General features: G+C 43.2%; 1 protein-coding gene across 1 annotated transcript in view; it reads left to right on the top strand.

Annotated features, from left to right (window-relative positions):
- ABCB7 (ATP binding cassette subfamily B member 7) overlaps nucleotides 1-20,424 on the top strand; it is a 41,856-nt gene extending 21,432 nt beyond the window's left edge. Inside the window, exons 6-16 of the mRNA XM_066559339.1 lie at nucleotides 796-1,064; nucleotides 2,233-2,321; nucleotides 2,824-2,911; nucleotides 3,539-3,713; nucleotides 5,107-5,264; nucleotides 5,797-5,960; nucleotides 6,120-6,249; nucleotides 7,331-7,502; nucleotides 11,040-11,143; nucleotides 12,689-12,796; nucleotides 15,380-20,424. Coding sequence (XP_066415436.1) covers nucleotides 796-1,064; nucleotides 2,233-2,321; nucleotides 2,824-2,911; nucleotides 3,539-3,713; nucleotides 5,107-5,264; nucleotides 5,797-5,960; nucleotides 6,120-6,249; nucleotides 7,331-7,502; nucleotides 11,040-11,143; nucleotides 12,689-12,796; nucleotides 15,380-15,598 — 1,676 coding nt within the window. The 3' untranslated portion in view covers nucleotides 15,599-20,424. The remainder of the gene's footprint in view (nucleotides 1-795; nucleotides 1,065-2,232; nucleotides 2,322-2,823; nucleotides 2,912-3,538; nucleotides 3,714-5,106; nucleotides 5,265-5,796; nucleotides 5,961-6,119; nucleotides 6,250-7,330; nucleotides 7,503-11,039; nucleotides 11,144-12,688; nucleotides 12,797-15,379) is intronic.
- Nucleotides 20,425-20,732: the final 308 nt, after the last annotated feature.

The raw sequence follows: 20,732 nt of genomic DNA, 5'->3' as shown, positions 1-20,732 counted from the left end.
AAGCCCTGTCCAGCCTGGCCTTGGACACTTCAGGGATGCAGGGGCAGCCCCAGCTGCTCTGGGCACCTGTGCCAGGGCCTGCCCACCCTCCCAGGGAACCATTCCTAATTCCCAGTATCCCATCCATCCCTGCCCCCTGGCACTGGGAGCCATTCCCTGTGTCCTGTCCCTCCATGCCTTGTCCCCAGTCCCTCTGCAGCTCTCCTGGAACCAAACCCACCTAATCTCAGCCCTGCTATGTCTGGAAAGCATAATAGTATCCATGTGCATTGCCCTGGCCATATGGCCTATCCAAGTACAGTCATCAGCCTCCACCCTCCTGCCTAGCCTCATGCTAGCATTTAGACCCTGAAAGGTGCTCTGGGATCTCCCTGGAGCCTTCTCCTCTCCAAGTGAGCACCCCCAGCTCTGCCAGAGCCCCCAGAGCAGAGGAGCTCCAGCCCTCAGAGTGTTGGAACAGTTTCATAGTTACACTGTGTTGATGTCTATTCCTAATATTCTCTGACCTTGCTTCTAGTATTCCAATTAAAAAATGAAATAATGCTTATAGAAATTATTCTTGATTATAAATCTTGCCCTTTCTTATAACCAGCTATAAAAAGAAACTGATTTAAATGTGTGCACAATGGTTTATAAATGAAAAATGGCATAAAGCTTGGGCCAATTAAGTATAAATTACCTTTGAACTAAAATTGTTGAAAATATATAAAGAATGAGTCTAGTGTAATTTCATGCATGAAGGGAAGTTGAAAATATAATTATTTTCATTTTGTAAACTTTTTCATTCCTTTTTAGATGGTATCTCAAGAGCTGGGGCAGCATTATTTAATGAAGCAAGAAATGCAGTGTTTGGGAAGGTAGCTCAAAATTCAATCAGGAGGATTGCCAAGAATGTTTTCCTACACCTTCACAACCTGGACCTGGCTTTCCACCTGAGCAGGCAAACAGGAGCTCTGTCAAAAACCATCGACAGAGGCACCAGGGGCATCAGCTTTGTCCTCAGTGCTTTGGTGTTTAACCTGGGACCCACAATGTTTGAGGTGGCTCTGGTCAGTGGAATTCTGGTAAGTGTGGTTTAGTCATTGTTGGAGTTGTCTCATTTAGGAATGGTGCTCTTACCAAAGTCTACTGAGTACTAATAATAAGAATAATTGAATTTATAAGGTGGAAGCAACTACTTTAAAAGAGAGCAACCCATAGTTTTCAAAGATCTGTTGCTTTAAATAAGCTTATTTGGAATTATTTTCACATTTGAAACCTGTCTTCAGCCAGTTGCATTTATGTGGACAGTTTTTAATGTTTTTCTTCAGAATTGTTGGAAAAATGAGATCAGAAAAGTAAACTGTGCACACAAGTGTCAAATATACCCAGGTGAATAGTGAGGAAACAGGATAAAAATGTTGTGGTTCAGTGTATTCAGAATAGAGGAGGGAGTGATTATTGGTTCTTTCCTGAATACTGATCTGGACTTATCCAGAAGTTAAAAGTGAAAATTAGCTTTTGGAAAACAGGCTTCTCCTGGCAGGTTTTAAGCCTAATGCCCTGAAATTTGAGCTTCTACAAAATAAATCACACGTTCTGTCTTTGAAGTCAGGATCTTTGGGTGTTATTTGGATGCAAAAATCTGAATCATGATTATGTATCTCAGCTTAAATTAAAACCAAGAATCTTCTTCTGTTTATTGGCCTTTTTGGAAAGACTTAATCAAGTTTGAATGGAACAGTGAAATGCCTGTTGGGTTCCATTTTCTAACCAGTGGAAATTGCAGACCAGGCTGGCTGTCAGCCAACCCTCCTTAGGGCTTTTCTCTCCTGATGTGCCCTGAAGTACAGAAAATGCTTCCTAAGTTGTTTTGCAAGGCCATTTATTTCTTCTTCTACAGTCCAGCTTTCTTTCAAAATCCACTGAAAAAGCATAGAAACAAATACTTATTTGTGAAAACAGCACAAGCATCAGCAGCATTTATGTTTTATAATGTGAAAAATAACTTTGCAGTATTATATACTCTAGCTCTTGGTTATTGCCTCCAATCTTTTCATCTAAACCCTTCTTGCTGCTTTCCTTTTGAGTTTAAGCCTTTATTTAGCCTTAAGCTGTTCAGAGCAGGGATTGTGTTGGGAGGGACCATCATTTCTTGTCTTAAAATTAGAATAGCTTAGCTGGAGACATCAGTGAAGTTTTGAAAACAAGAATGATCCTTTTTTTATTCTTATTTGATTTTAAATCTTGCAGTATTACAAATGCGGGGCCGAGTTTGCTTTGGTCACTCTGGGGACCCTGGGAGCCTACGCAGCGTTCACCATAGGAATCACACAGTGGAGGTAAGGCAGGCCCTGCCCTCCTGTTCCTCAGGGTGCTTGGGATGGTGCTGCAGTGGCTGCCTGGAACAGAGGTAGACAGGATTAAGAGAATAAAGTGGGAATTTATTAAAAGCCTTCAATAGGTTCACCTTGTGCAGTGCAAAAGCCACCAAGGACACACCCAAGATGGACGATGGTCACGAGTTTTTCAGACAAATATAAGTTTGGTCCATTTACATTTCAGGGGTTAATCCTCCAATTCCAGCTTCAGGCAATGAAGTCATATTCCCCCAGTTTGCTCCCCCCAAACCACTTTTATTGATACTTTTTGGAGGCTGAGGCAGTAGAGTCTCTTTGAATCTCAGGCCTAGAGGAACTGTTTTGTCTGACCAAAATGTTAACTATTCCCATAGTTAACTCGATATGGAGTTTAGAGTTATACACTAATGCAGTACAGGGTTTGAAAAATAGAAAAGCCAAAATCCTAATGCATCAGTGAGTGGATCAAACCTTCCTTTCCCAGGACAAAGTTTCGGATAGAAATGAACAAAGCTGACAATGATGCCGGTAACGCTGCCATTGACTCGCTCCTGAATTATGAGACTGTAAAGGTAAGGCCACTCTTTACTACCAGGCTCTTTGTCTTGCTTCTGTCAGCCTTAGGGAAGTGAGTCATAAGATTCATCTTTAAAGGGCTGCATATTTGGAGCAATAACATATTTTTAAGCATTATTCATTTGAAGAGGAGTGCGTGGCACTGACAGAGTAGCAGGAAAGTTGTTAGCGGGGGCTGGAAAAAATCTCTTTGTTAATAAAGAATGAGAAGTTTCTTTCATGGCTGAATCACCTTGACCATCAATTTCTGCAGAGAGTAAACTTAGTCTTGAGGAGGAGGTTTAGGTTGGATATTGGGGAAAGGTTCTTCACCCAGAGGGTGGTGGGCACTGAGCAGGATCCCAGGGCATGGGCATGGCCCTGAGGCTGCCAGGGCTCCAGGAGTGTTTGGACAGCTCTGTCAAGCACAGGGTGGGATTGTTGGGGTGTCCTGGGCAGGAGCTGGGCTGCATGATCCTTGTGGCTTCCTTCCAGCTCAGGATAGTCTGTGATTGCTTCCTTCAGTAACTAGAACTGTTGGAGAGGAGCTGTGTGTGTGGCAGTGCACTCAGTCTGTTCTTACTGGATTTTACAGCCACTTAAGTTTGTCACTGTCACATTTACCATTTTTGTTTGTATTGTAGTATTTCAATAATGAAAAGTACGAAGCCCAACGGTATGATGAGTTCCTGAAGACCTATGAAAAAGCCTCCCTGAAGACTACCTCCACTTTAGCTCTCCTCAACTTTGGCCAGAGTGCCATTTTTAGTGTGGGTTTAACAGCCATCATGGTGCTGGCCAGCCAGGGCATTATTGCAGGTAACTCACCTCTCTGTAAGCCTGAAATGAGTCTCCTTTACCTCAGGTCATCCACAACAGAGGTGTTAGTCTTAATTAACTGAGGATTGATGTGATAGTTCATTTTGAGACTTTTTGGTTGAGAGTTTTTTGCTTAAGTTTTGTCTATGTATTTCTGCTTCTTGGAGTATTATTAATTCCATTCTATCTCTCTCTCAATGGCTCTCTCAATCATACTATGATTTTATCAAAAACATTATAAAAGTTTAGCAGTTAAAGAAAAATCCCAAGAAAATGTCACTTTAGGAAGTTTTTCTTAAAGGTTTTTGAAAGGCACTTCTTTAGATAAAAATATTTCTGTGGACATTGTACAAAGATCTTTTCTTTTTGTCCTTCTCCCTTCCCATTTTGGCAAGACTCCATGTATGTATACCCCTGTGCTTTGTCTCCAGTAGTTTTGTTACCAATAATTCACTTTCCTTCCATTAATAAGGGCACATTATTAAAAGAATTGCTTCCATCTGTTCTACACTTGTCTAATTTACTACATAAAATAAAGCCTGCTTGATTAGGAAGACAGAGCACAAGCTTCAAATACAGAATTGGGATGAAGCTCTGCTAAAGCAAGGTGGTTTTAGAGTAAAAATAATGATGCTTTAAAGACTGTTAACATCCAGAAGTGTTTGAAGGGCAGACCTTTATACCACGTGCTCTTTCTTGCATCTGCTTTGCCCTTTTTAAAGATGCCAGGGCAGGGAAGGGTTACACTGAACAGATCAGTCAGTAGGTGCAGTTTATAGCTGTTCTTAGGAAGATTTAGAATAGCTTGAAGCAGGATGGTAGACACATGCCTTTAAATCATCTTTCTGGGCCTGTTTCAGCTGAACTGACCTGCCACTTACCTTTAGCTGCTGTGACATCCTGAGCCTTCCCTTGATCAGCCTGTTTGATACCGAGCTGCCCAGAGCCTCTCAGTGTGTTTCAGCAGCTCTGTGGTACATACAGTGTGAAAGCTCTGTCTTGATCGTGACAGAATCTATCATTTGGATTTGTCTGTAATTGTACTTAAGATTGTCTTTCCTGATTTGTGCTTCCATAAATTATTTCCTTGCCTTTTAACTTCCTCAGGCCTCTCTGGATTTTACAGTCTGATGTTGTATGTGCTGCTTGCCTTATTTGCCAGTGCTATTAGATCTTTTTTAAAGTGAAATCCACACAAACATTGCCATTCCTTTCAGGCACCCCTATAAAATCTGGGAATCCTTTCTGGGAGTTTTGTTTGTTATTTAAAAATCTGGGTTTAGAAATGGAATGAAAGAAATTAGGTTTGATGGACTTGATTCTTTCTTTTGGTGCATCCTAAAAGGAAAACTCTTCAAGTCTCCTTATTCTCTCACACCCCTTTTGTTTTAAGGCAGCCTTTCTGTTGGAGATCTGGTAATGGTGAATGGATTGCTGTTCCAGCTTTCTCTGCCCCTGAACTTCCTGGGAACAGTGTACAGAGAGACAAGACAAGCACTGATAGATATGAACACCTTGTTTACACTTCTCAGTGTAGATACCAAAATTAAAGTAAGTAGTAGCTTATTTTCCTAAAGTATCTGGGCATTTAACAGTGCTGTTAGTGGCAATGCCATCGTTTTACCATGTTCTCATCTTCCAGCTTTAATTTCTATTCATGAAAGAGTTGTTGTGTGTGAGGTTGCTGTTCTGCCTCTTCTTTAAGTGCAGTTACTGCAATAAGTTGATTTTTTTTTTCTTGCAGAGAAGCAAAAATTGCTTCATGGAAGCTGTGTTTGTATTGAGATTTTTTTATTTAAGTATTCATGCCTCGTGCTTGAATTTTTATTGGTAATTAATGATGCAGAATATATTGCAAAAGAAGTTATGAGGCAGAGTGTTTACAGCAGGAATTTTTACCTCCTTTGGGGAAAAGGAGGAGCAAACCAATGTCACTTGTGCAGCAAATTATGATTATTTTCCACATATCTGAGCTGGAGTGTCTGTTTGCCTTTTTCTGAGGTGGGGAAGGAACTGTTGAGCTTGTTGAAGTGTTGGAGATCATTTCTGGGCAGCAGATAAAGTGGAACTCTTCTTTTCCTAGGACAAAGAGCTGGCTCCACCCCTGCAGATCACCCCCCAGACTGCTTCCATTGCCTTTGACAATGTGCATTTTGAATACCTGAAGGGGCAGAAAGTCCTTGCTGGAGTGTCCTTTGAAGTCCCTGCAGGAAAGAAAGTGGCCATTGTTGGAGGTAGTGGGTCAGGGTGGGTAAATGGACTAAATATGCCAATCAATGCAGAATTTAGTTTCTTAAATGTGGTGCTGCTTGTGTTTGCTTTTTATTGTTTGTACATCGTTCCTGATTGGAGATTGTAAATGGCAAACCAGGATGTAACATTAACTTCAATTCTTTTCAATTCCAGGAAAAGCACCATTGTGAGGTTATTATTTCGTTTCTATGAACCTCAGAAGGGAAACATTTATATTGCTGGACAGAACATCCAAGATGTCAGTCTGGAAAGTCTGAGAAAGGCAATAGGAGTTGTGCCTCAGGTATTCCATGTTTCCTTCTCCCCAGACCCTCCATTGGAACAGTAATTCTGTCTATTGTCACAGTGCTTCTCAGTATCTGGCACCGTTCAGTGAAGGCCACTCCTAATGCAGTGGTGTTGCATGGTGACTTTCAAAGGAACTAGACTTTCTTCCCCCAGGAAATATTATGGTTTTATATGCATCATCATATAGATCCAATTTCTGAAATGTGTTTAAACCTCCCCATGAGAAACTGCCTCCAGCTTTAAGTGATTTAGCTTTATAGTTGATTACCACCCCTAATGAGTTAGCAAAGTGGTGAAACTATGCATGACATACATATTTAGGACACAAAATATATTAATCCCTTTTTTGGGAAAAGAAATGTCCCCAAACACTTTTACCTTCAGGCTGTGTAAAGAAAAATACAAACCATTCTGTGTTGATTCTTTCACAGGCTGGGGACTGTAGCAGGCCCTGGTTTTGCAAGGGCCCCGTGGCATGCAGAAGCCTAAAGATAGGAAATGCCAAGGCTTGGTGAATGGGCTAGAAAGGCCCTGCTCCACCTTTGGAGCCCTGCTTATCTCCCTGTAACCCTATAGGTCACTTTCCTTTAACCCTTGCCATTGGACCATTTCTGATCCCCCTGTATATATGTGTGGGGTTCCACAGCGATGTCTTTATTGATTCTTCTGTGAATCAATAAGGACAGCCCTATATAAATGGCTGGTTTAGCCTGGTTCTGGTACAAGAGCTGCCCTGGAACCCTTCTCAGAAGAATCAATGAAGACATCACTGTGGAACCCCATACAGCCTTCTCCTCTCTCTCCCTGCATCTGCCTGCCTGGGCACCTAGCAAGCTAAGAGCTGAAATCACAAAGAGCTGATAATCACTAAGGAGCTGATATCCCTTAAGCTTGCTAAGGTTGCCTGTGGCTGAGAGCTGCTTGGGAATTTGGACAGTCTGTCCCATAAAGGACTGAGCTATCTGGACCCCGCAGCCTGCTGGGGACACCCTGAACCCAGCAAGGCCGATTTAGGGGACAGTTCTGAAGGTGATATTCATCATTTCTTCTTTCAAATGTGCTTCCCACCAATGCAGGATGCTGTTCTCTTCCATAACACCATCTACTACAACCTGCTCTATGGCAACACGGAGGCCACGGCAGAGGAGGTGTACGCGGTGGCCAGGCTGGCAGGAATCCACGATGCCATCCTGAGGATGCCCAATGGCTACAACACCCAGGTCGGGGAGCGAGGACTCAAGCTCTCAGGTTGGCTCCCAGCTTCTTTGTATCCCTTTTGCTGCCTCAAAGTTTCATGCAGAGTTTAGTGCTCAGGTTTGCTTTTAGTTTATTTAGCTTATAACACAGAATCATTAAGGTGGGAGAAGATCTCCAAGATCAAGTCCAACCTTTGAGTAAATGCCATCATGCCCATTAAACTGCATCACCAAGTGCCACATCCACTCCTTTTTGGAACACTTCTAGGGATGGTGACTCCACCACTGCCCTGGGCAGCCTGATCCAATGCATGACCCTTCAGTGAAGAAATCTTTCCTATCATCCAGCCTGAACATCCCCTGGCCCAGCCTGAGGCCGTTCCCTCTCCTCCTGTCCCTGTTCCCTGGAGCACAGCCCGACCCCCCTGGCTGTCCCCTCCTGGCAGGAGCTGTGCAGAGCAAGAAGGTCCCACCTGAGCCTCCTTTGCTCCAGGCTGAGCCTCTTTCTCAGCTTCCTCAGCTTCTCCTCATAGGACTTATGTTCCAGACCCTTCCCCAGCTCCATTCTCTTCTCTGCACACTCTCCAGCCCCTTAATGTCTTGTAGAGAGGAGCCCAAAATACCTACCTGGAAAGGCTGAATATTAATATGAAGGTCTGCAGTTCAAGGCAGCTGTAGTCTGCAAGATGTTCAAAGGAATGTCTTTTCAGGGGATAGTGTTAAATGAGGTTGTAAGTGAGGCTGCTGGTGCATCTAAGTAAAATTATTTTTCTCATGATCTGTTTGGGGAGTGGACTAGAATTGGGAAGTTTGTGTGTTTTAGGGATGCAGTGGGTGCAGACACAGGTGCTGCCTGTTGCAGGGGCAGTTCTGAGGGGGATTTCTTTCTCTGCAGCTGCTGCAGTCAGGAGTGCTGGTGCCTTTGAAAAAGGGGGTCAGAGGGTACAGCCTGTACCCAGAACGTGAGTGCAGGAGAAAGTGTGCATGCTGCAGAAGGGGATTATGCAGAGACCTAAAAGAGAAATAAAGTATGTGAAGCACAGATCTGGGTGAGGGAATAGAAGGTGCTAAATAGGTACTGGCAGAACTGAAGAGAATCGTGCTAACAATGAAAGATTTGTCTTGTGCTGCCTGTCTCCCCACACTCATAATTGCTGGAAAGAGGATTTGACTGACAATAGGTTTGAAATGTCTTGGTGTTGACAGAAGAATAGAATGGTTTCAATTGGAGGGAATCTTCTAAAAATCATCTAAACCAACCCCCCTGCTGTGAGCAGGGGCATCTTGCACTAGACCACGTTGCTCCATGCCTTAACCTTATGTTGAGGTTTAGATTGGATTTTAGGAAAAAATTCTTCATCCAAAGGTTTGATCAGGCTTCTCAGGGCAGTGGTGGACTCCTCATGCCTGGAGGGATTTAACAGCTCTGTGGATGTGGCACTTGGGGACATGGGTCAGTGGTGGCCATGGTGGCTGGGGGAACAGTTGGGCTCCATGGTCTTGTGGGGCTTTTCCAGCCTGCCATGATTCTGTGTCCCTTTCTGAGTCTGGAGCATTGTGTGTGGCTGTGTTGGAGTTTCCTGCTCACCTCGTGACTCCTGTAACAGAGCCTTTCAGAAAATGGTTCTGCCTTTCCTCCATCCCTCAGTTTGTGCTGCCACTGGGATGGTCATAAGCACCCACCTGCCAGTGCTTCCACAAAGGTGGTGTTGAGAAAGGTAAGGGAATTGTGTTCTTTTACTGCTTTGTTTGTATTTAAAGAAGAAAGAGTATGTAAAATACTCAGGAGAAAGACAATGGAATTCTTACGAGCTCTGAATAAGCACCTGCCACTGAAAGAAGAGCTTCAATTTCTTATTTTCAACAATTAGGTGAATATTGACAAATAGCAGTGGTAAACAAGCTTCAGGAATGTGTGCAGCCAGGGTACAGGAGTCTCAGGCCAGTGCTCTCAGAACTGGTGTCATTGTTCAAAGGATTGGAGATACCAAATGAAAAGCTCTGAGTTCCTTCAGTGGCTGTGTAAAATGCTACTGCTAATTGGAATCTATAGTTCTCTCAGTAGTAGATTGGCTCCCTAAATTCTTATAAAGAGATGTATTGGATTCATTTCAGAATCAGTTTGTGGGATTTTTTTAAGTTGGGTGAGGCTTCCTCAAGTCTAAGGAGAACACAAAGTCCTGCCTTGTTCTGTTACTTTGTGGCAGGAATAGGTGAGTAAAAGCTGCGTGAGTTGAAGTGATTCTCTTTAAAATCCAGGGGTTTATGTGCACAATGGAAAAACAAGATTTTAGCTGCAATGACAGATTTACCAATTGAAGTGGTGATGTAGCATTTTGTGCAGTTCTTACTGTTCTCAAGGATTGATTCATCAAGAGTAAAGAGTGAAAAACAAGTTGTTTGGGTTGTTGCAATTAGAACCCACATCAGTGTTGGCTAAGAGATGTGCAATAGGCAGAGCTGCAAATCCCTGACTCTGTGAATGGAACAGTTTCTGTGCTGCTGCCCTGAGTGTGAATGGGGAACAACATTCCCTGCAACTCTGGGGGATCTGGTTACTGAAATGTGTCTTTCAAACATGGATATTGTCAAGCTGTGAGTTTTGAAGATGCTGTACAGGGGAGGGAGGGAGGGAGAGCACACTAAAACAGACTGAGTAAATCAGACAGTTCTAATTGCTCCTGGGTTCTGCCAAAGACAGTTTAAAATGTGAACTGCAGCATTACCAGCAGCCTTTTAAATGCTTTATGAAAGCATGTTCTCTCCTGATAGGAAAGGAACATTAACAAGAATATAATGGTACTAAATGGAATGTTTTGAAGTCTTGCATAAAACAAAGGAGGACAAGTGCACAAATGTGACGTGTTTGCGTCGCGTACCAAATGTTTAGCAGATTTTAAGTTCTCAAATGCACCTGTTTTCCTGTCTGTAAAAGTTGCCCTGAGTTATTCTTGAGTAGATATTGGCTGTAAGAATTGTTTAGGAAGGAAACTAGTCTGAAACTGGGTTATATCAGAAACCACCAGGCTGTAGATTGCAGGCTGATGGTGGTTTTCAGTCCAATATTAACTGTTCTTGAGTGAAATTTGCCATTATGGGGTGGGAAGTTGGATGAATATCAAGGAGAGATCTGAAAGACACAATGTGTGAGCAAGATGCCTGAAATCCAATACAGCAGGTGTGGAGAGAGCAGTGGTGAGAGAAAACTGCATTTGTGCGTGCAGAGTTACTGGATGGAGCAGAGCTCAGACCAGGTGAATGGGCTCCTACTCCCAGGTGTACAGAGTGAGTAACTGTACAGCATTGTTACTGTGCCAGACTCTTGCCTTGGAGCAGATAAAAAATAGTTCTCTGTCCTTTTCCAAAAGGATGAGCAATCTTGAATCACTAAATTTACCAGGGAGCAGGAACTTGTGTGCTATCTTATGTAACATGTCAGACATTTGTCAGCAGTGACTATGATGTCTATTAAAAAAAGGAGAAAAAACCCAACAACCAACCCTTCAAAATCATGTCTGCTGTTGAATTTAGACTATCACAATTGTAACTTAATCTTTTTTCTTTTTTTTCCTCTTTCCCCCTCATTCAGGAGGAGAAAAGCAAAGAGTTGCAATTGCTAGAGCAATGTTAAAGGAGCCACTTATTTTTCTCTATGATGAAGCCACATCATCTTTAGATTCAATTACAGAAGAGGTAAATTGGGATAAAAAATTCTAGAATTTAGGTGATACCATGGTGTTCGATTCTGATGCTTTTCCTTGTTCTTTTCCTCTCAGAATTCTGTTCTTTTTCAAGTGTTTTCTCAGTATTATTAAGAGATGCTGTGTTGAAGCTGTTACCCTAAAGTGTGGAGCAGAGATGCCCAGTCCATCTACCTGGAGATAGTGAGAGATGTCAGCTGTCTCTGGGATATTTTCTCTTTCCACTCTGAAAGTCCCATTCACCTTGACACATTCATCCCTTGCAGCTGGTGCAGCTAAAAAATCCCTCTAAATATTTGAGATATAATGCAGGACAAGCCCCCCTGGTTTGCTGTGCAGCAGATGCAGGTGTGACCTGCAGTGCTGGGTTCATTTCTGTTCATTCCACAGGAAGGGCTGTGACATGGATGTGGTGGCACTGTGACAGGAGCTGCATCAGCCTTCATAACAACATCTTTGCTTGAGCACAAAACTCTCAGCAGCAGCAGTAATTTCCCAAACTGATGTCATCAAAAATGAGCTAAGCTATGGCTCTGTTCACTTATGCAGATTGAGTGAATTTATTGACCTGGAATCACTAAATTACATTCATTTTCCAGATGCAAAGAATCCAGAGGATGAACTGTACATCCATATAGCACAGCTCTGAAATGTAGCACAGCCTCCTCGTGGGCCAGAAATGTCCACAGTTCTCACATTTTTCCTCTCTTGATTTGTTCTATCTGTGCTAGAGTCATAAGCAAAGCAGAAGGTTTCAGAGTAGAAATGCACTTGGAAGACAGCAAATGAAAATGAGATTTTTCCACAAGAGTATGCCTGGGAATGGAAATGTTTTCTGACAAAAAAAATTCAGAGAAATAAAGTGGACACTTCACTTATGTTAGTGAGGGCACAAATTCCCCATCAGTGCTCCTTGCAGAGGGATGTGGTTTGGAAGGTGACATGGAGCTCACAAAGGAAACACTGGATGATGGATGGATGGATGGATGGATGGATAGATAGACAGATAGACAGATAGATAGATAGATAGATAGATAGATAGATAGATAGATAGATAGATAGATAGATAATTCCCAGAATTGCTCTGCCTCTTTGTTCCACATTAGCATAATCCTGAGAAGGATTTTTTTCTTTAACAATCATGGGAGAGCATTAATATTACAACCACGGGGAGTTCTTATTTTCAGATGCTTTTACTGCTGTTTGCTGCTTGTGTAGCATGGCTCCATGGGGAAGTTTTTCCTGAAATGAAGTGACACTTCTCTTCCTTTGTCCCTGGGGATGGCTGTGTTTTTCTGTGAATACAAGCTTTTTTTTTTCAGTTTGAGGCTTTAGCAAAACCACAGATATTTCATGCTTGGGACTCTTCTGTTTCTCCTGTACATACTCGTGGCTGTTTGTTATTGGGAAGCTGTAGCAGTACCAGAGATGATTTTCAAAACTTATTTACAGTCATTTGCATATTTCCAGCAGCATTTTATCTCTCCTCATCTCACTCAGGAGTGTGTCAGAGTTTGTGTCTATTGCAATCTTGCAGAACATTCTCAAAGCCATGAGGGCCATGGTGAAGCACCGGACGTCGATTTTCATTGCCCACAGGTTGTCCACGGTGGTGGATGCAGATGAGATCATCGTGCTGGATCAGGTGAGGGCTCTCCTGCTGCTGTGGGATATTCACATCATGTCAGGGTTTGGTTTAGGGACTCTTTGTGTCCAGTTGGAATTGTATTTCAATTGGGTTTGAATTGTAATACACTCCCACCAAGCTGCTGGAAGTTTCTTTTTTTGGAAATGAACCATGTTTGAAAATTCCAACCCAAGCTTGGCATGTGTGACTGTCTTGTATGTTGTTATTTTTATGCCTTACTGTTGCATGTTTTAATCTATTTTTTTGCATGCTTCTGTCATCTGAAGTTTCCTAATGTGTTCCCCCAATTTATGCTTCACTCTCATTGCTCAGTGTCTGTTTTTCACCTACATCCATTTTTCCTCTCAGTGGAAGGAGAGGGGACAGCATGTTCTGTTTCCATGCAGATAGAACTATTGCAGGATTGTTCAGCCTCATTGTGTTAAAAATCTGAGCACCATTCTCTGTTGTACCTGTAGAAAAGTGTGATTGTTCCCTTTCTAAGAAAAAACCAACATGTCTCAACATTTGATTCCCTAATATCAGTGTTCAGCTGTTACCTCATACTCACCCAAAGTCCATTTTTTCTTTATTATCTGTATCTGGCAAGAGATTTAAAATAAACAAATGTCCTTAAGATAACTTCATAATTATTCTTTTAACTGATAATGCTGAAAGTACAGTGCTCTGATCTGCTGATAATAGATGTTAAATTTATCTCTGCATTCATTTTTATCAGTTGCTATTTATAAGCTTGTGCTCATAGGTGTCTTAGTGACTTAAAATACACATCTAAAAGCAAATAAATTATTCTTACACTACATTCAGTGATTTCAGGGACAATTAGAACTATATCTTTATGAAATAGTGACATTTGCTACACAAAACTCAGCTTTATATGAATCTCAGGATGAAGTAGTGGAATAAATCACTTGCTGTGCTCCATGGAGTTTTTATTTGTTTTTGATCTGCTTTGTTTTTTCAGCTTTTGCTGAAAAAGCCTCTCCCAAGGTGTATCCTTCCTACAAGTGCACGTTAAAACATCTCACAGACATTTTGTAACGTGTCACAAGGCAATTGGCAGCTTTTTGTTTTCCATGCAATTTTTCACAGCTTCCTGAGAGTGTGTTTTGTGTTGTAGTGTAACTGTTAAATTAAAAATAAAAGCACAGCCTCGAACTGTGAGGGAGCCAGGGTGCTTCCTTTGCTGAAGGATGGAATTGTGGATGAGGGAGGCAGCCCTGCCTTCTGCCATCCCAGCAGGATTGATGTGTTAGCAGCCAGGTAAACAAGGCTCAGGAGCAGGGATGACACAGGGTGATTGTGGCTGGTTTTGCTTAGCAATGGTAATCAGGGAATCACAATTCCAGCACCTTTGCTGGGGTAAAATCAGAATCATTCCTGGCTGAGTAAATGTTGGAGTAATGATACAGATCCTGATGCTGTGGAGCTGAGCAGAGAAGTTCCATTTTTAGGAACTTCTTTTTCTTGGTCAGACTTACTAAAAAAATAGCCATAATTCAAAATCTGGTCTCTACTCCAAATTAATCACTTAAAGAATTTAAGTAAATTCTGCAGTTCTGTTGATCAAGTGTATGTTTATTCAGATTCCACTGGCATAACTGCTAATAGAAGTGCCAAGACCCAATTTTTTTCCCAGCTTGTCCATCAGCAGATGTCACAAGGAGGTAGATTTAATTGTAGATCAGAATTTAGAACTGATATCAAATCCATGTAGTTGTCTGTATAATGAGAGGAAAAGTAGCTGGAGAATGAATTCATGTATCAGTTTAATTTGAAGTCAGTGAATGTGTCTCTCAAAGTAGAAAATTAGTTTGGTTTTTTGAAGAGTGTTGGTATTTCTCTGTAGGGTTGGAGTTCTCATGGGATTCTCCTCTCCAACTCTTCCTTTCCATGCTGATAGTCAATAAATCATCTTTGCTCCTGAGAACAGCCCAGAGAACTGAACTGCTCACACAATTTTCATGGTGGTGATTGCAGTGATACAAGCTACAGAGCACCCATAAAAGCACAGTTGACACTAATTGTTTTCAGGATTTGATCTTAGATGTGCTTGCTTGTCTGATATAAACCCCTCTCTGTCTGCTCTTCTCTTTTAACTCCTTCACCTGTGTTTGTTACTGAGCAAAGATAAATCCGTGTTTATTTTGGTACATTGATGTCACTTTGCAGGAGTAGTTAACACCTTGCTCCTCCTCATATAGAGGTCCACATTTCCTTTAGATAACTCCTCCAGTTTAAGTAGGAAACTTTACTTTAGATAACTCCTCCAGTTTAGGTAGGAAACTTTACTTTAGATAACTCCTCCAGTTTAGGTAGGAAGCTTTCCATGCTGTGGGCTTTAGATTTTGTCCAGATGGACAAAAGGCAGGTGCAGTCTGAGAAGAGCACAGCTCCTTGCTTTCAGCTGGCAGTGCCCACACAAGCGAGTGCACTGTGCAGTCAATCCTTCCTTGCTGTTTCAAGCTCTTTCTCATGAATGCCTGCTCTAATTCATACAGTGAAACTGTGCTCCATAGGCTGGCCTGTTGCTAGAGATCTGGGAGTGTGGATTCCTGACTTCCTGCCCTTGTTTTGCAGGGTAAAGTTGCAGAACGTGGCAGGCACGCCGAGCTCCTGGCAAACCCCAGCAATCTCTACTATGAGATGTGGCACACCCAGAGCAGCAAAGTGCTCCACAGTCACAACCACCCAGACTGGGAGGAGAGACATAGCCACACATCCAAAGAGGAGGAGAGGAAGAAGCTAGAAGAAGAAATTATCAACAGTGTGAAAGGCTGTGGGAACTGTTCGTGCTGAATAGGATCCTGGATCTTGTATAGCAGGTTACACATGCACAAGAATACAGTGAAATACAGCTCTTGTTTTTAAGTCAGCATTCAAAAACTTCTGGGTTTTGCAATTTTTGGATTTTACAGTTTCACAGAGGGACATAATTTCAACCAAAGGAGTTCTATTTTTGCATCTTTAGGAATCTCTAATATTCAGTGGCATCTGCAAGAGCTGAGCTTTTTCAAAAACTTTAAACTTCCCAAGCAAGGGTGTAATTTATGGCAATTTTTAGGCATTGATAAATTCTCCTGGTAGTTGCCTGATGTGGATTATTAAATTGTAAACAGATTTGTCCTTGATTTACATTATTTCTCATCATTGATGGTTGATAAATGCGTCATGTTTTAATTGTAATTGGGCTAATTTGAACTCATTTGCTAGTGAGGAAGATGCCTTTTAAATTCTTCAGTGGTGTTCTGGTTTAAAATCTTCCTTGTAGAGAGCAAGAACAGCCTCAACAAAATATTAGACTTCTAGTAGCAAACTAAATATTGGAATTACCCCTCTCACCTTTCAGAAGCACCTTTCATACTGCACTATCAGGAAATGGATTGGTATTATTCTAAAGGAAAACTAACAGCATTTTTAGGTGAAAAATGAACAAATCTGAGTTCAGGATTCTGTATCCTCAGCATCTGCTGTAGTAGTCAAAGCAGAATGAAGTCATTCTTTCTAGTTCAGTCATGGTCTTAGGGAGCAATTAAGATTCAATAAAGACTTCCATAAATTTCTATTATCTCATTAATGTATGAGAAAATGACCTGGATAATGCTGAAAGCATTGCTATAATAATCTCCTCATTTCAACAGCCAAAACTTCTCCAGTGGGAGGAAAGCTCAGGCTCTGGGATCTGCAGGACACTGGGGGTGTGTCAGGTTTGGGTGGGGGCTGCAGGGGTCACGGCTGGGAGAAGGTGCCAGAAACTTCCCCTGTGTCCAGCAGAGCCAAGACTGAGCACATCACCAACAGGGCAATGCACTGCTGGGATCACAGATTTGGGAAGGGAGGAAAAGCCTTGGAAGTGTAAGAGCAACTGCAGCCAGAGAGAGCAGTGGGACATGGGAGAGGAGCAGCTCTGCACACACGAGGGCAGGGAAGAAGGAGGGGGCAGGAGGATGAGATTCCCTGCAGCCCATGGGGGTCCACAATGGAGCAGAGATCCACCTGCAGCCTGGGAAGGAGCCCTGGATGGAGCAGGGATGCAGCTGCAGCCTGGGAAGGAGCCCTGGATGGAGCAGGGATGCACCAGGAGCCCTGGATGGAACAGGGATGCACCAGGAGCCCTGGATGGAACAGGGATGCACCAGGAGCCCTGGATGGAACAGGGATGCACCAGGAGCCCTGGATGGAGCAGAGATCCACCTGCAGCCTGGGAAGGAGCCCTGGATGGAGGAGGGATCCACCTGCAGCCTAGGAAGGAGGCCTGGATGGAGCAGAGATGCACCAGGAGCCTAGGAAGGAGTGCATGATGGAGCAGAGATGCAGCTGCAGCCTGGGAAGGAGCCCTGGATGGAACAGGGATGCACCAGGAGCCCTGAATGAAGCAGGGATGCACCAGGAGTCCATGATGGAGCAGAGATGCACCAGGAGCCCTGCATGGAGCAGGGATGCAGCTGCAGCCTGGGAAGGAGTCCATGATGGAGCAGAGATGCACCAGGAACCCTGGATGGAACAGGCATGCACCAGGAGCCCTGAATGGAGCAGGGATGAACCTGCAGCCTGGGAAGGAGCCCTGGATGGAGCAGAGATGCACCAGGAGCCTAGGAAGGAGTGCATGATGGAGCAGAGATGCACCAGGAGCCCTGCATGGAGCAGGGATGCAGCTGCAGCCTGGGAAGGAGCCCATGCTGGAGGCAGGGGGATGTTCCCAGAGGAGGCTCTGGCCCTGGGGAAGCCCACCCTGGATCAGGCTCCTGGCAGAAGCCATGAGAGAGGAGCCTGTGGTGGAGCAGGTTTGCTGTGACCCCGTGGGGACCTACATTGGAGCAGCCTTTTCCTGAAGGAGTGCAGCCTGTGGCAAGAGGACACATGGGAAAAACACATTGAGGCAAGGGAAGAGAAGGAGGAGGAAGGAGCAGCAGGAACATTGTGATGAACTGACCACAGCCTCCACTGCCCACCCCCTGCACTGCTTGGAAGGAGGGGGGAATTCTGAAGAGAAGTCGAGCCTGAGAAGAAGGCAGGGATGGGAGGAAGGTGTTTTAAGATTTTATTTCATTTTCTCATTACCCAAGTCACACTTGTAATTTGCAGTAAATGAAGTTAATTTCCCCAAGTGGAGTCTGGTTTGCCCATGACAGTAATTGCTGAGTTGTATCTCTCTGTCCTGCCTTTCCCACGAGCCTTTTGTTGTGTTCTCTCCCCTGCCCAGCTGGGTGGGCACCCAGCATCCAGCCAGGGTCATCCCACCACAACAGGGTTGTATTTTTAGGCCTTGTTTCTCCAGGGAAGTTCACCATCTCTTTAGCACAAGCTGTCCTGGTGTAATTCTTCATGTTAAATTTAAGAATTAAAATCTTTCTCTCGGATGCTGAAAAATAACTTTGTTATTTCTGAGGAATTACACCGGTATAATTACATTGATATAATTACATTTGTAAATCAGATGCAAGATTTCTCAGTGTGGGCACTAGGGAAGAGCTGAATTTGGTGCTTCTGGAAATTTAATTGCAAATAGCGTTTATTTTTTTGTTATACCCCTCCCCTACAACTAAAAATAGGAACATAACTTAAAAGGAGTGAAACCTTTTCTAGTTACTTGTTTTCTCTCTCTTAAAATGATGGATGAAAAACCAACCTGGCATCAATCTCCAGTTAAAAACGATTCTAAAAGCACTTTAATTTTCATCCTTGGAGTGCAGAAGCAAAGTGAAGTCCAGTTAATGTAGTGGCAGTGCAGAATTCCAGCTTACAACCTTCCCTTTATTTTACCTAATTGTCTGCTGGTTGAGCTGCTGACAGCAGTGAGGGGACTGTAATGGTGCTGTTATCTCCCAGCTGCCAGAAATAGCAAAGGTTTATTGAAAATCTTATTTATGAGGAATCTCCCTTTCCTGCATTGTGACAAACCCCAAACTATGGCTCTTCCCCTGCTCTGCAAGAGCTGATTTTTGGAATTAATCTGTCTGCTGTTCATGCAGCAGGTAACAGGCAAAGGCTGTAAATAGTAATATTGCAGTCCTAAGATTGTTTTCCTTTCGGCACAAAGATGAGAAATTACTCTGGTCTGAAGTGTGGAGGGAAAGGGCTTTTCTCAGTGAAAAGGTTTCCATGTTCCAGGGCTTGGACACCCCAGAAGGTCCCTCCAGGGTGCACAGAATCAGGAATTGTCTGTGAAATGTCTGGAATCAAAAACCACTTAAATGCCAAGTCTGATTGTGTTTGTGAGGGACAATTTCAGGTGAACGCTGATGGATTTATCACTGTGGATGGGCTTAGCAAGGACTGAGAGTCTTGGGCAGTACAGGTCTGGAATGAGGATGGTTTTCAGGTGCTAAAAGCCAGGAATGATCAATAATTGTTTAAATCCATAGGGTTTGCAGGTCTAAGGCCATTACCTGTCCCTTTTGGTGCCAGTGGATGTGCTGCAGCTCGGGCCAGCTTCAAATGGAATGGCAGGAGGGAACTCTGGACAATGGCAGTTCCTAAACCAAGAGGCTGCTCATACAGTAAAATATGTATTTTAAAGAAGTGCCCTGAGTTTCTGGAGATGACTGAAAACTTTCTCATGTCTTGGAATTGCTGGGTAAACTTTCCTGGCTTGGTGGTGGCTGTGGGTGAATGCAATGCACCCCTGGCTTGGGGTAAATTGCTGTGGAGAAGCTGCAGCAATACTGGGTGAGTCTCCTGTCTGCTGCAGAGTCAAACTTGTGCTCTTTTTATTTTTTTTCATTTAAATGTTGAGGTTTTTATTCCTGTACTGTAACTCCCAAGTGTCACCACTGAAGCAGATGCTTGAATCAGTGAATGAGAGAGTGGTGGCTTTGGAGAGACTCAGTGACCCTTAGGACAGTCTGCCTGGCACCTCTCAGAAAAGCCTTACAATTCTCACAGAGGCAGATTGATCTGGGGGCTCCCCCCAGCCTCAGTGGATCTTGGTAATTCTGCTCTGCTGCAAACTCAAACATCCCTTTTCTAAACAGCAGCTTTTCAGATTCTGGACTCGTAGCTGGTTGTTGTTCAAAATTCAAGTTATCTACTCCCATTATAAAATCTTTGCCTGCAATTTTAGAGTAGGAAAAGACATTTTTTTTTTCTTTTCACTTTCTGTTTTTAGAAGAAATGTGTTTGTAGAAAATGGACTTTAAAAAATGGGCTGCTGCTTGCAGTGTGTAGTGATCTGTTAACTGTGAACTTAGAGAAATCAATCCTAATGTCCATGTAAAAACTTTTTAAGCTCAGGATATCAAGTCAGAACACACAAAATTTGGGCTATTTTAACCTCCAAGTTAGGAAACTTAAGGAGTTATTGGCAGGGAGGTTGTGCTTTTCCCAAGTGGATGTTCAAAGCTTACTCCTTGCAGATGATCCCTCAGGTTATCTCAGCTCTTCTGTTCCATGGAGGTACAGTTCCCTACATCTCTCAACACTGAGACTTTGTTCAACTTTCTTTTCAGAATGGAAATGTAAAACTTACATTGTACAGGAAGGTGATGTGTTCCAGAACAACACAAAGCTCAGCTGAGATGAGATTGTGTAACCCTTCTGCTGGAAGACTCCTTACCCCACTCCTGCCCTTCATCTGTGTGTAGATAATTCTTACTAAATAAAGGATTTATCTTTGTGAATAGAAATGGCTGTCCTGTCACAACAGCTCTTCCAGCTCTGCAGCAATTCCCAAAGGAAACAGTCACTGCTGTGGAATGTGAGTCTTAATTCAGCAATTGTTTGTGGTGCTTGGTGGTGCCAGTGGAGCAGGTAACCAATCCTGGGCTGTGGGTTGGCATACAGTGACTGAATTCCAGTGATCCATCAGGGGAGAGTTCATGCATCACACCAGGATTCTGCCCCAACTCAGCTTTCACACCCCCTACATTTGTGTGTGGAGCTGCAAAAGCAGGTGAGGTGTTGGCTGCATCCCCCTGATGGGAATGAACATGCT

This window comes from Molothrus aeneus, chromosome 14 (assembly GCF_037042795.1).
Source record: "Molothrus aeneus isolate 106 chromosome 14, BPBGC_Maene_1.0, whole genome shotgun sequence".
NCBI classification, from domain to species: Eukaryota; Metazoa; Chordata; class Aves; order Passeriformes; family Icteridae; genus Molothrus; species Molothrus aeneus.
Note: the sequence above shows the minus strand (reverse complement) of the source record. Positions and strands in the feature narration are given on the sequence as shown.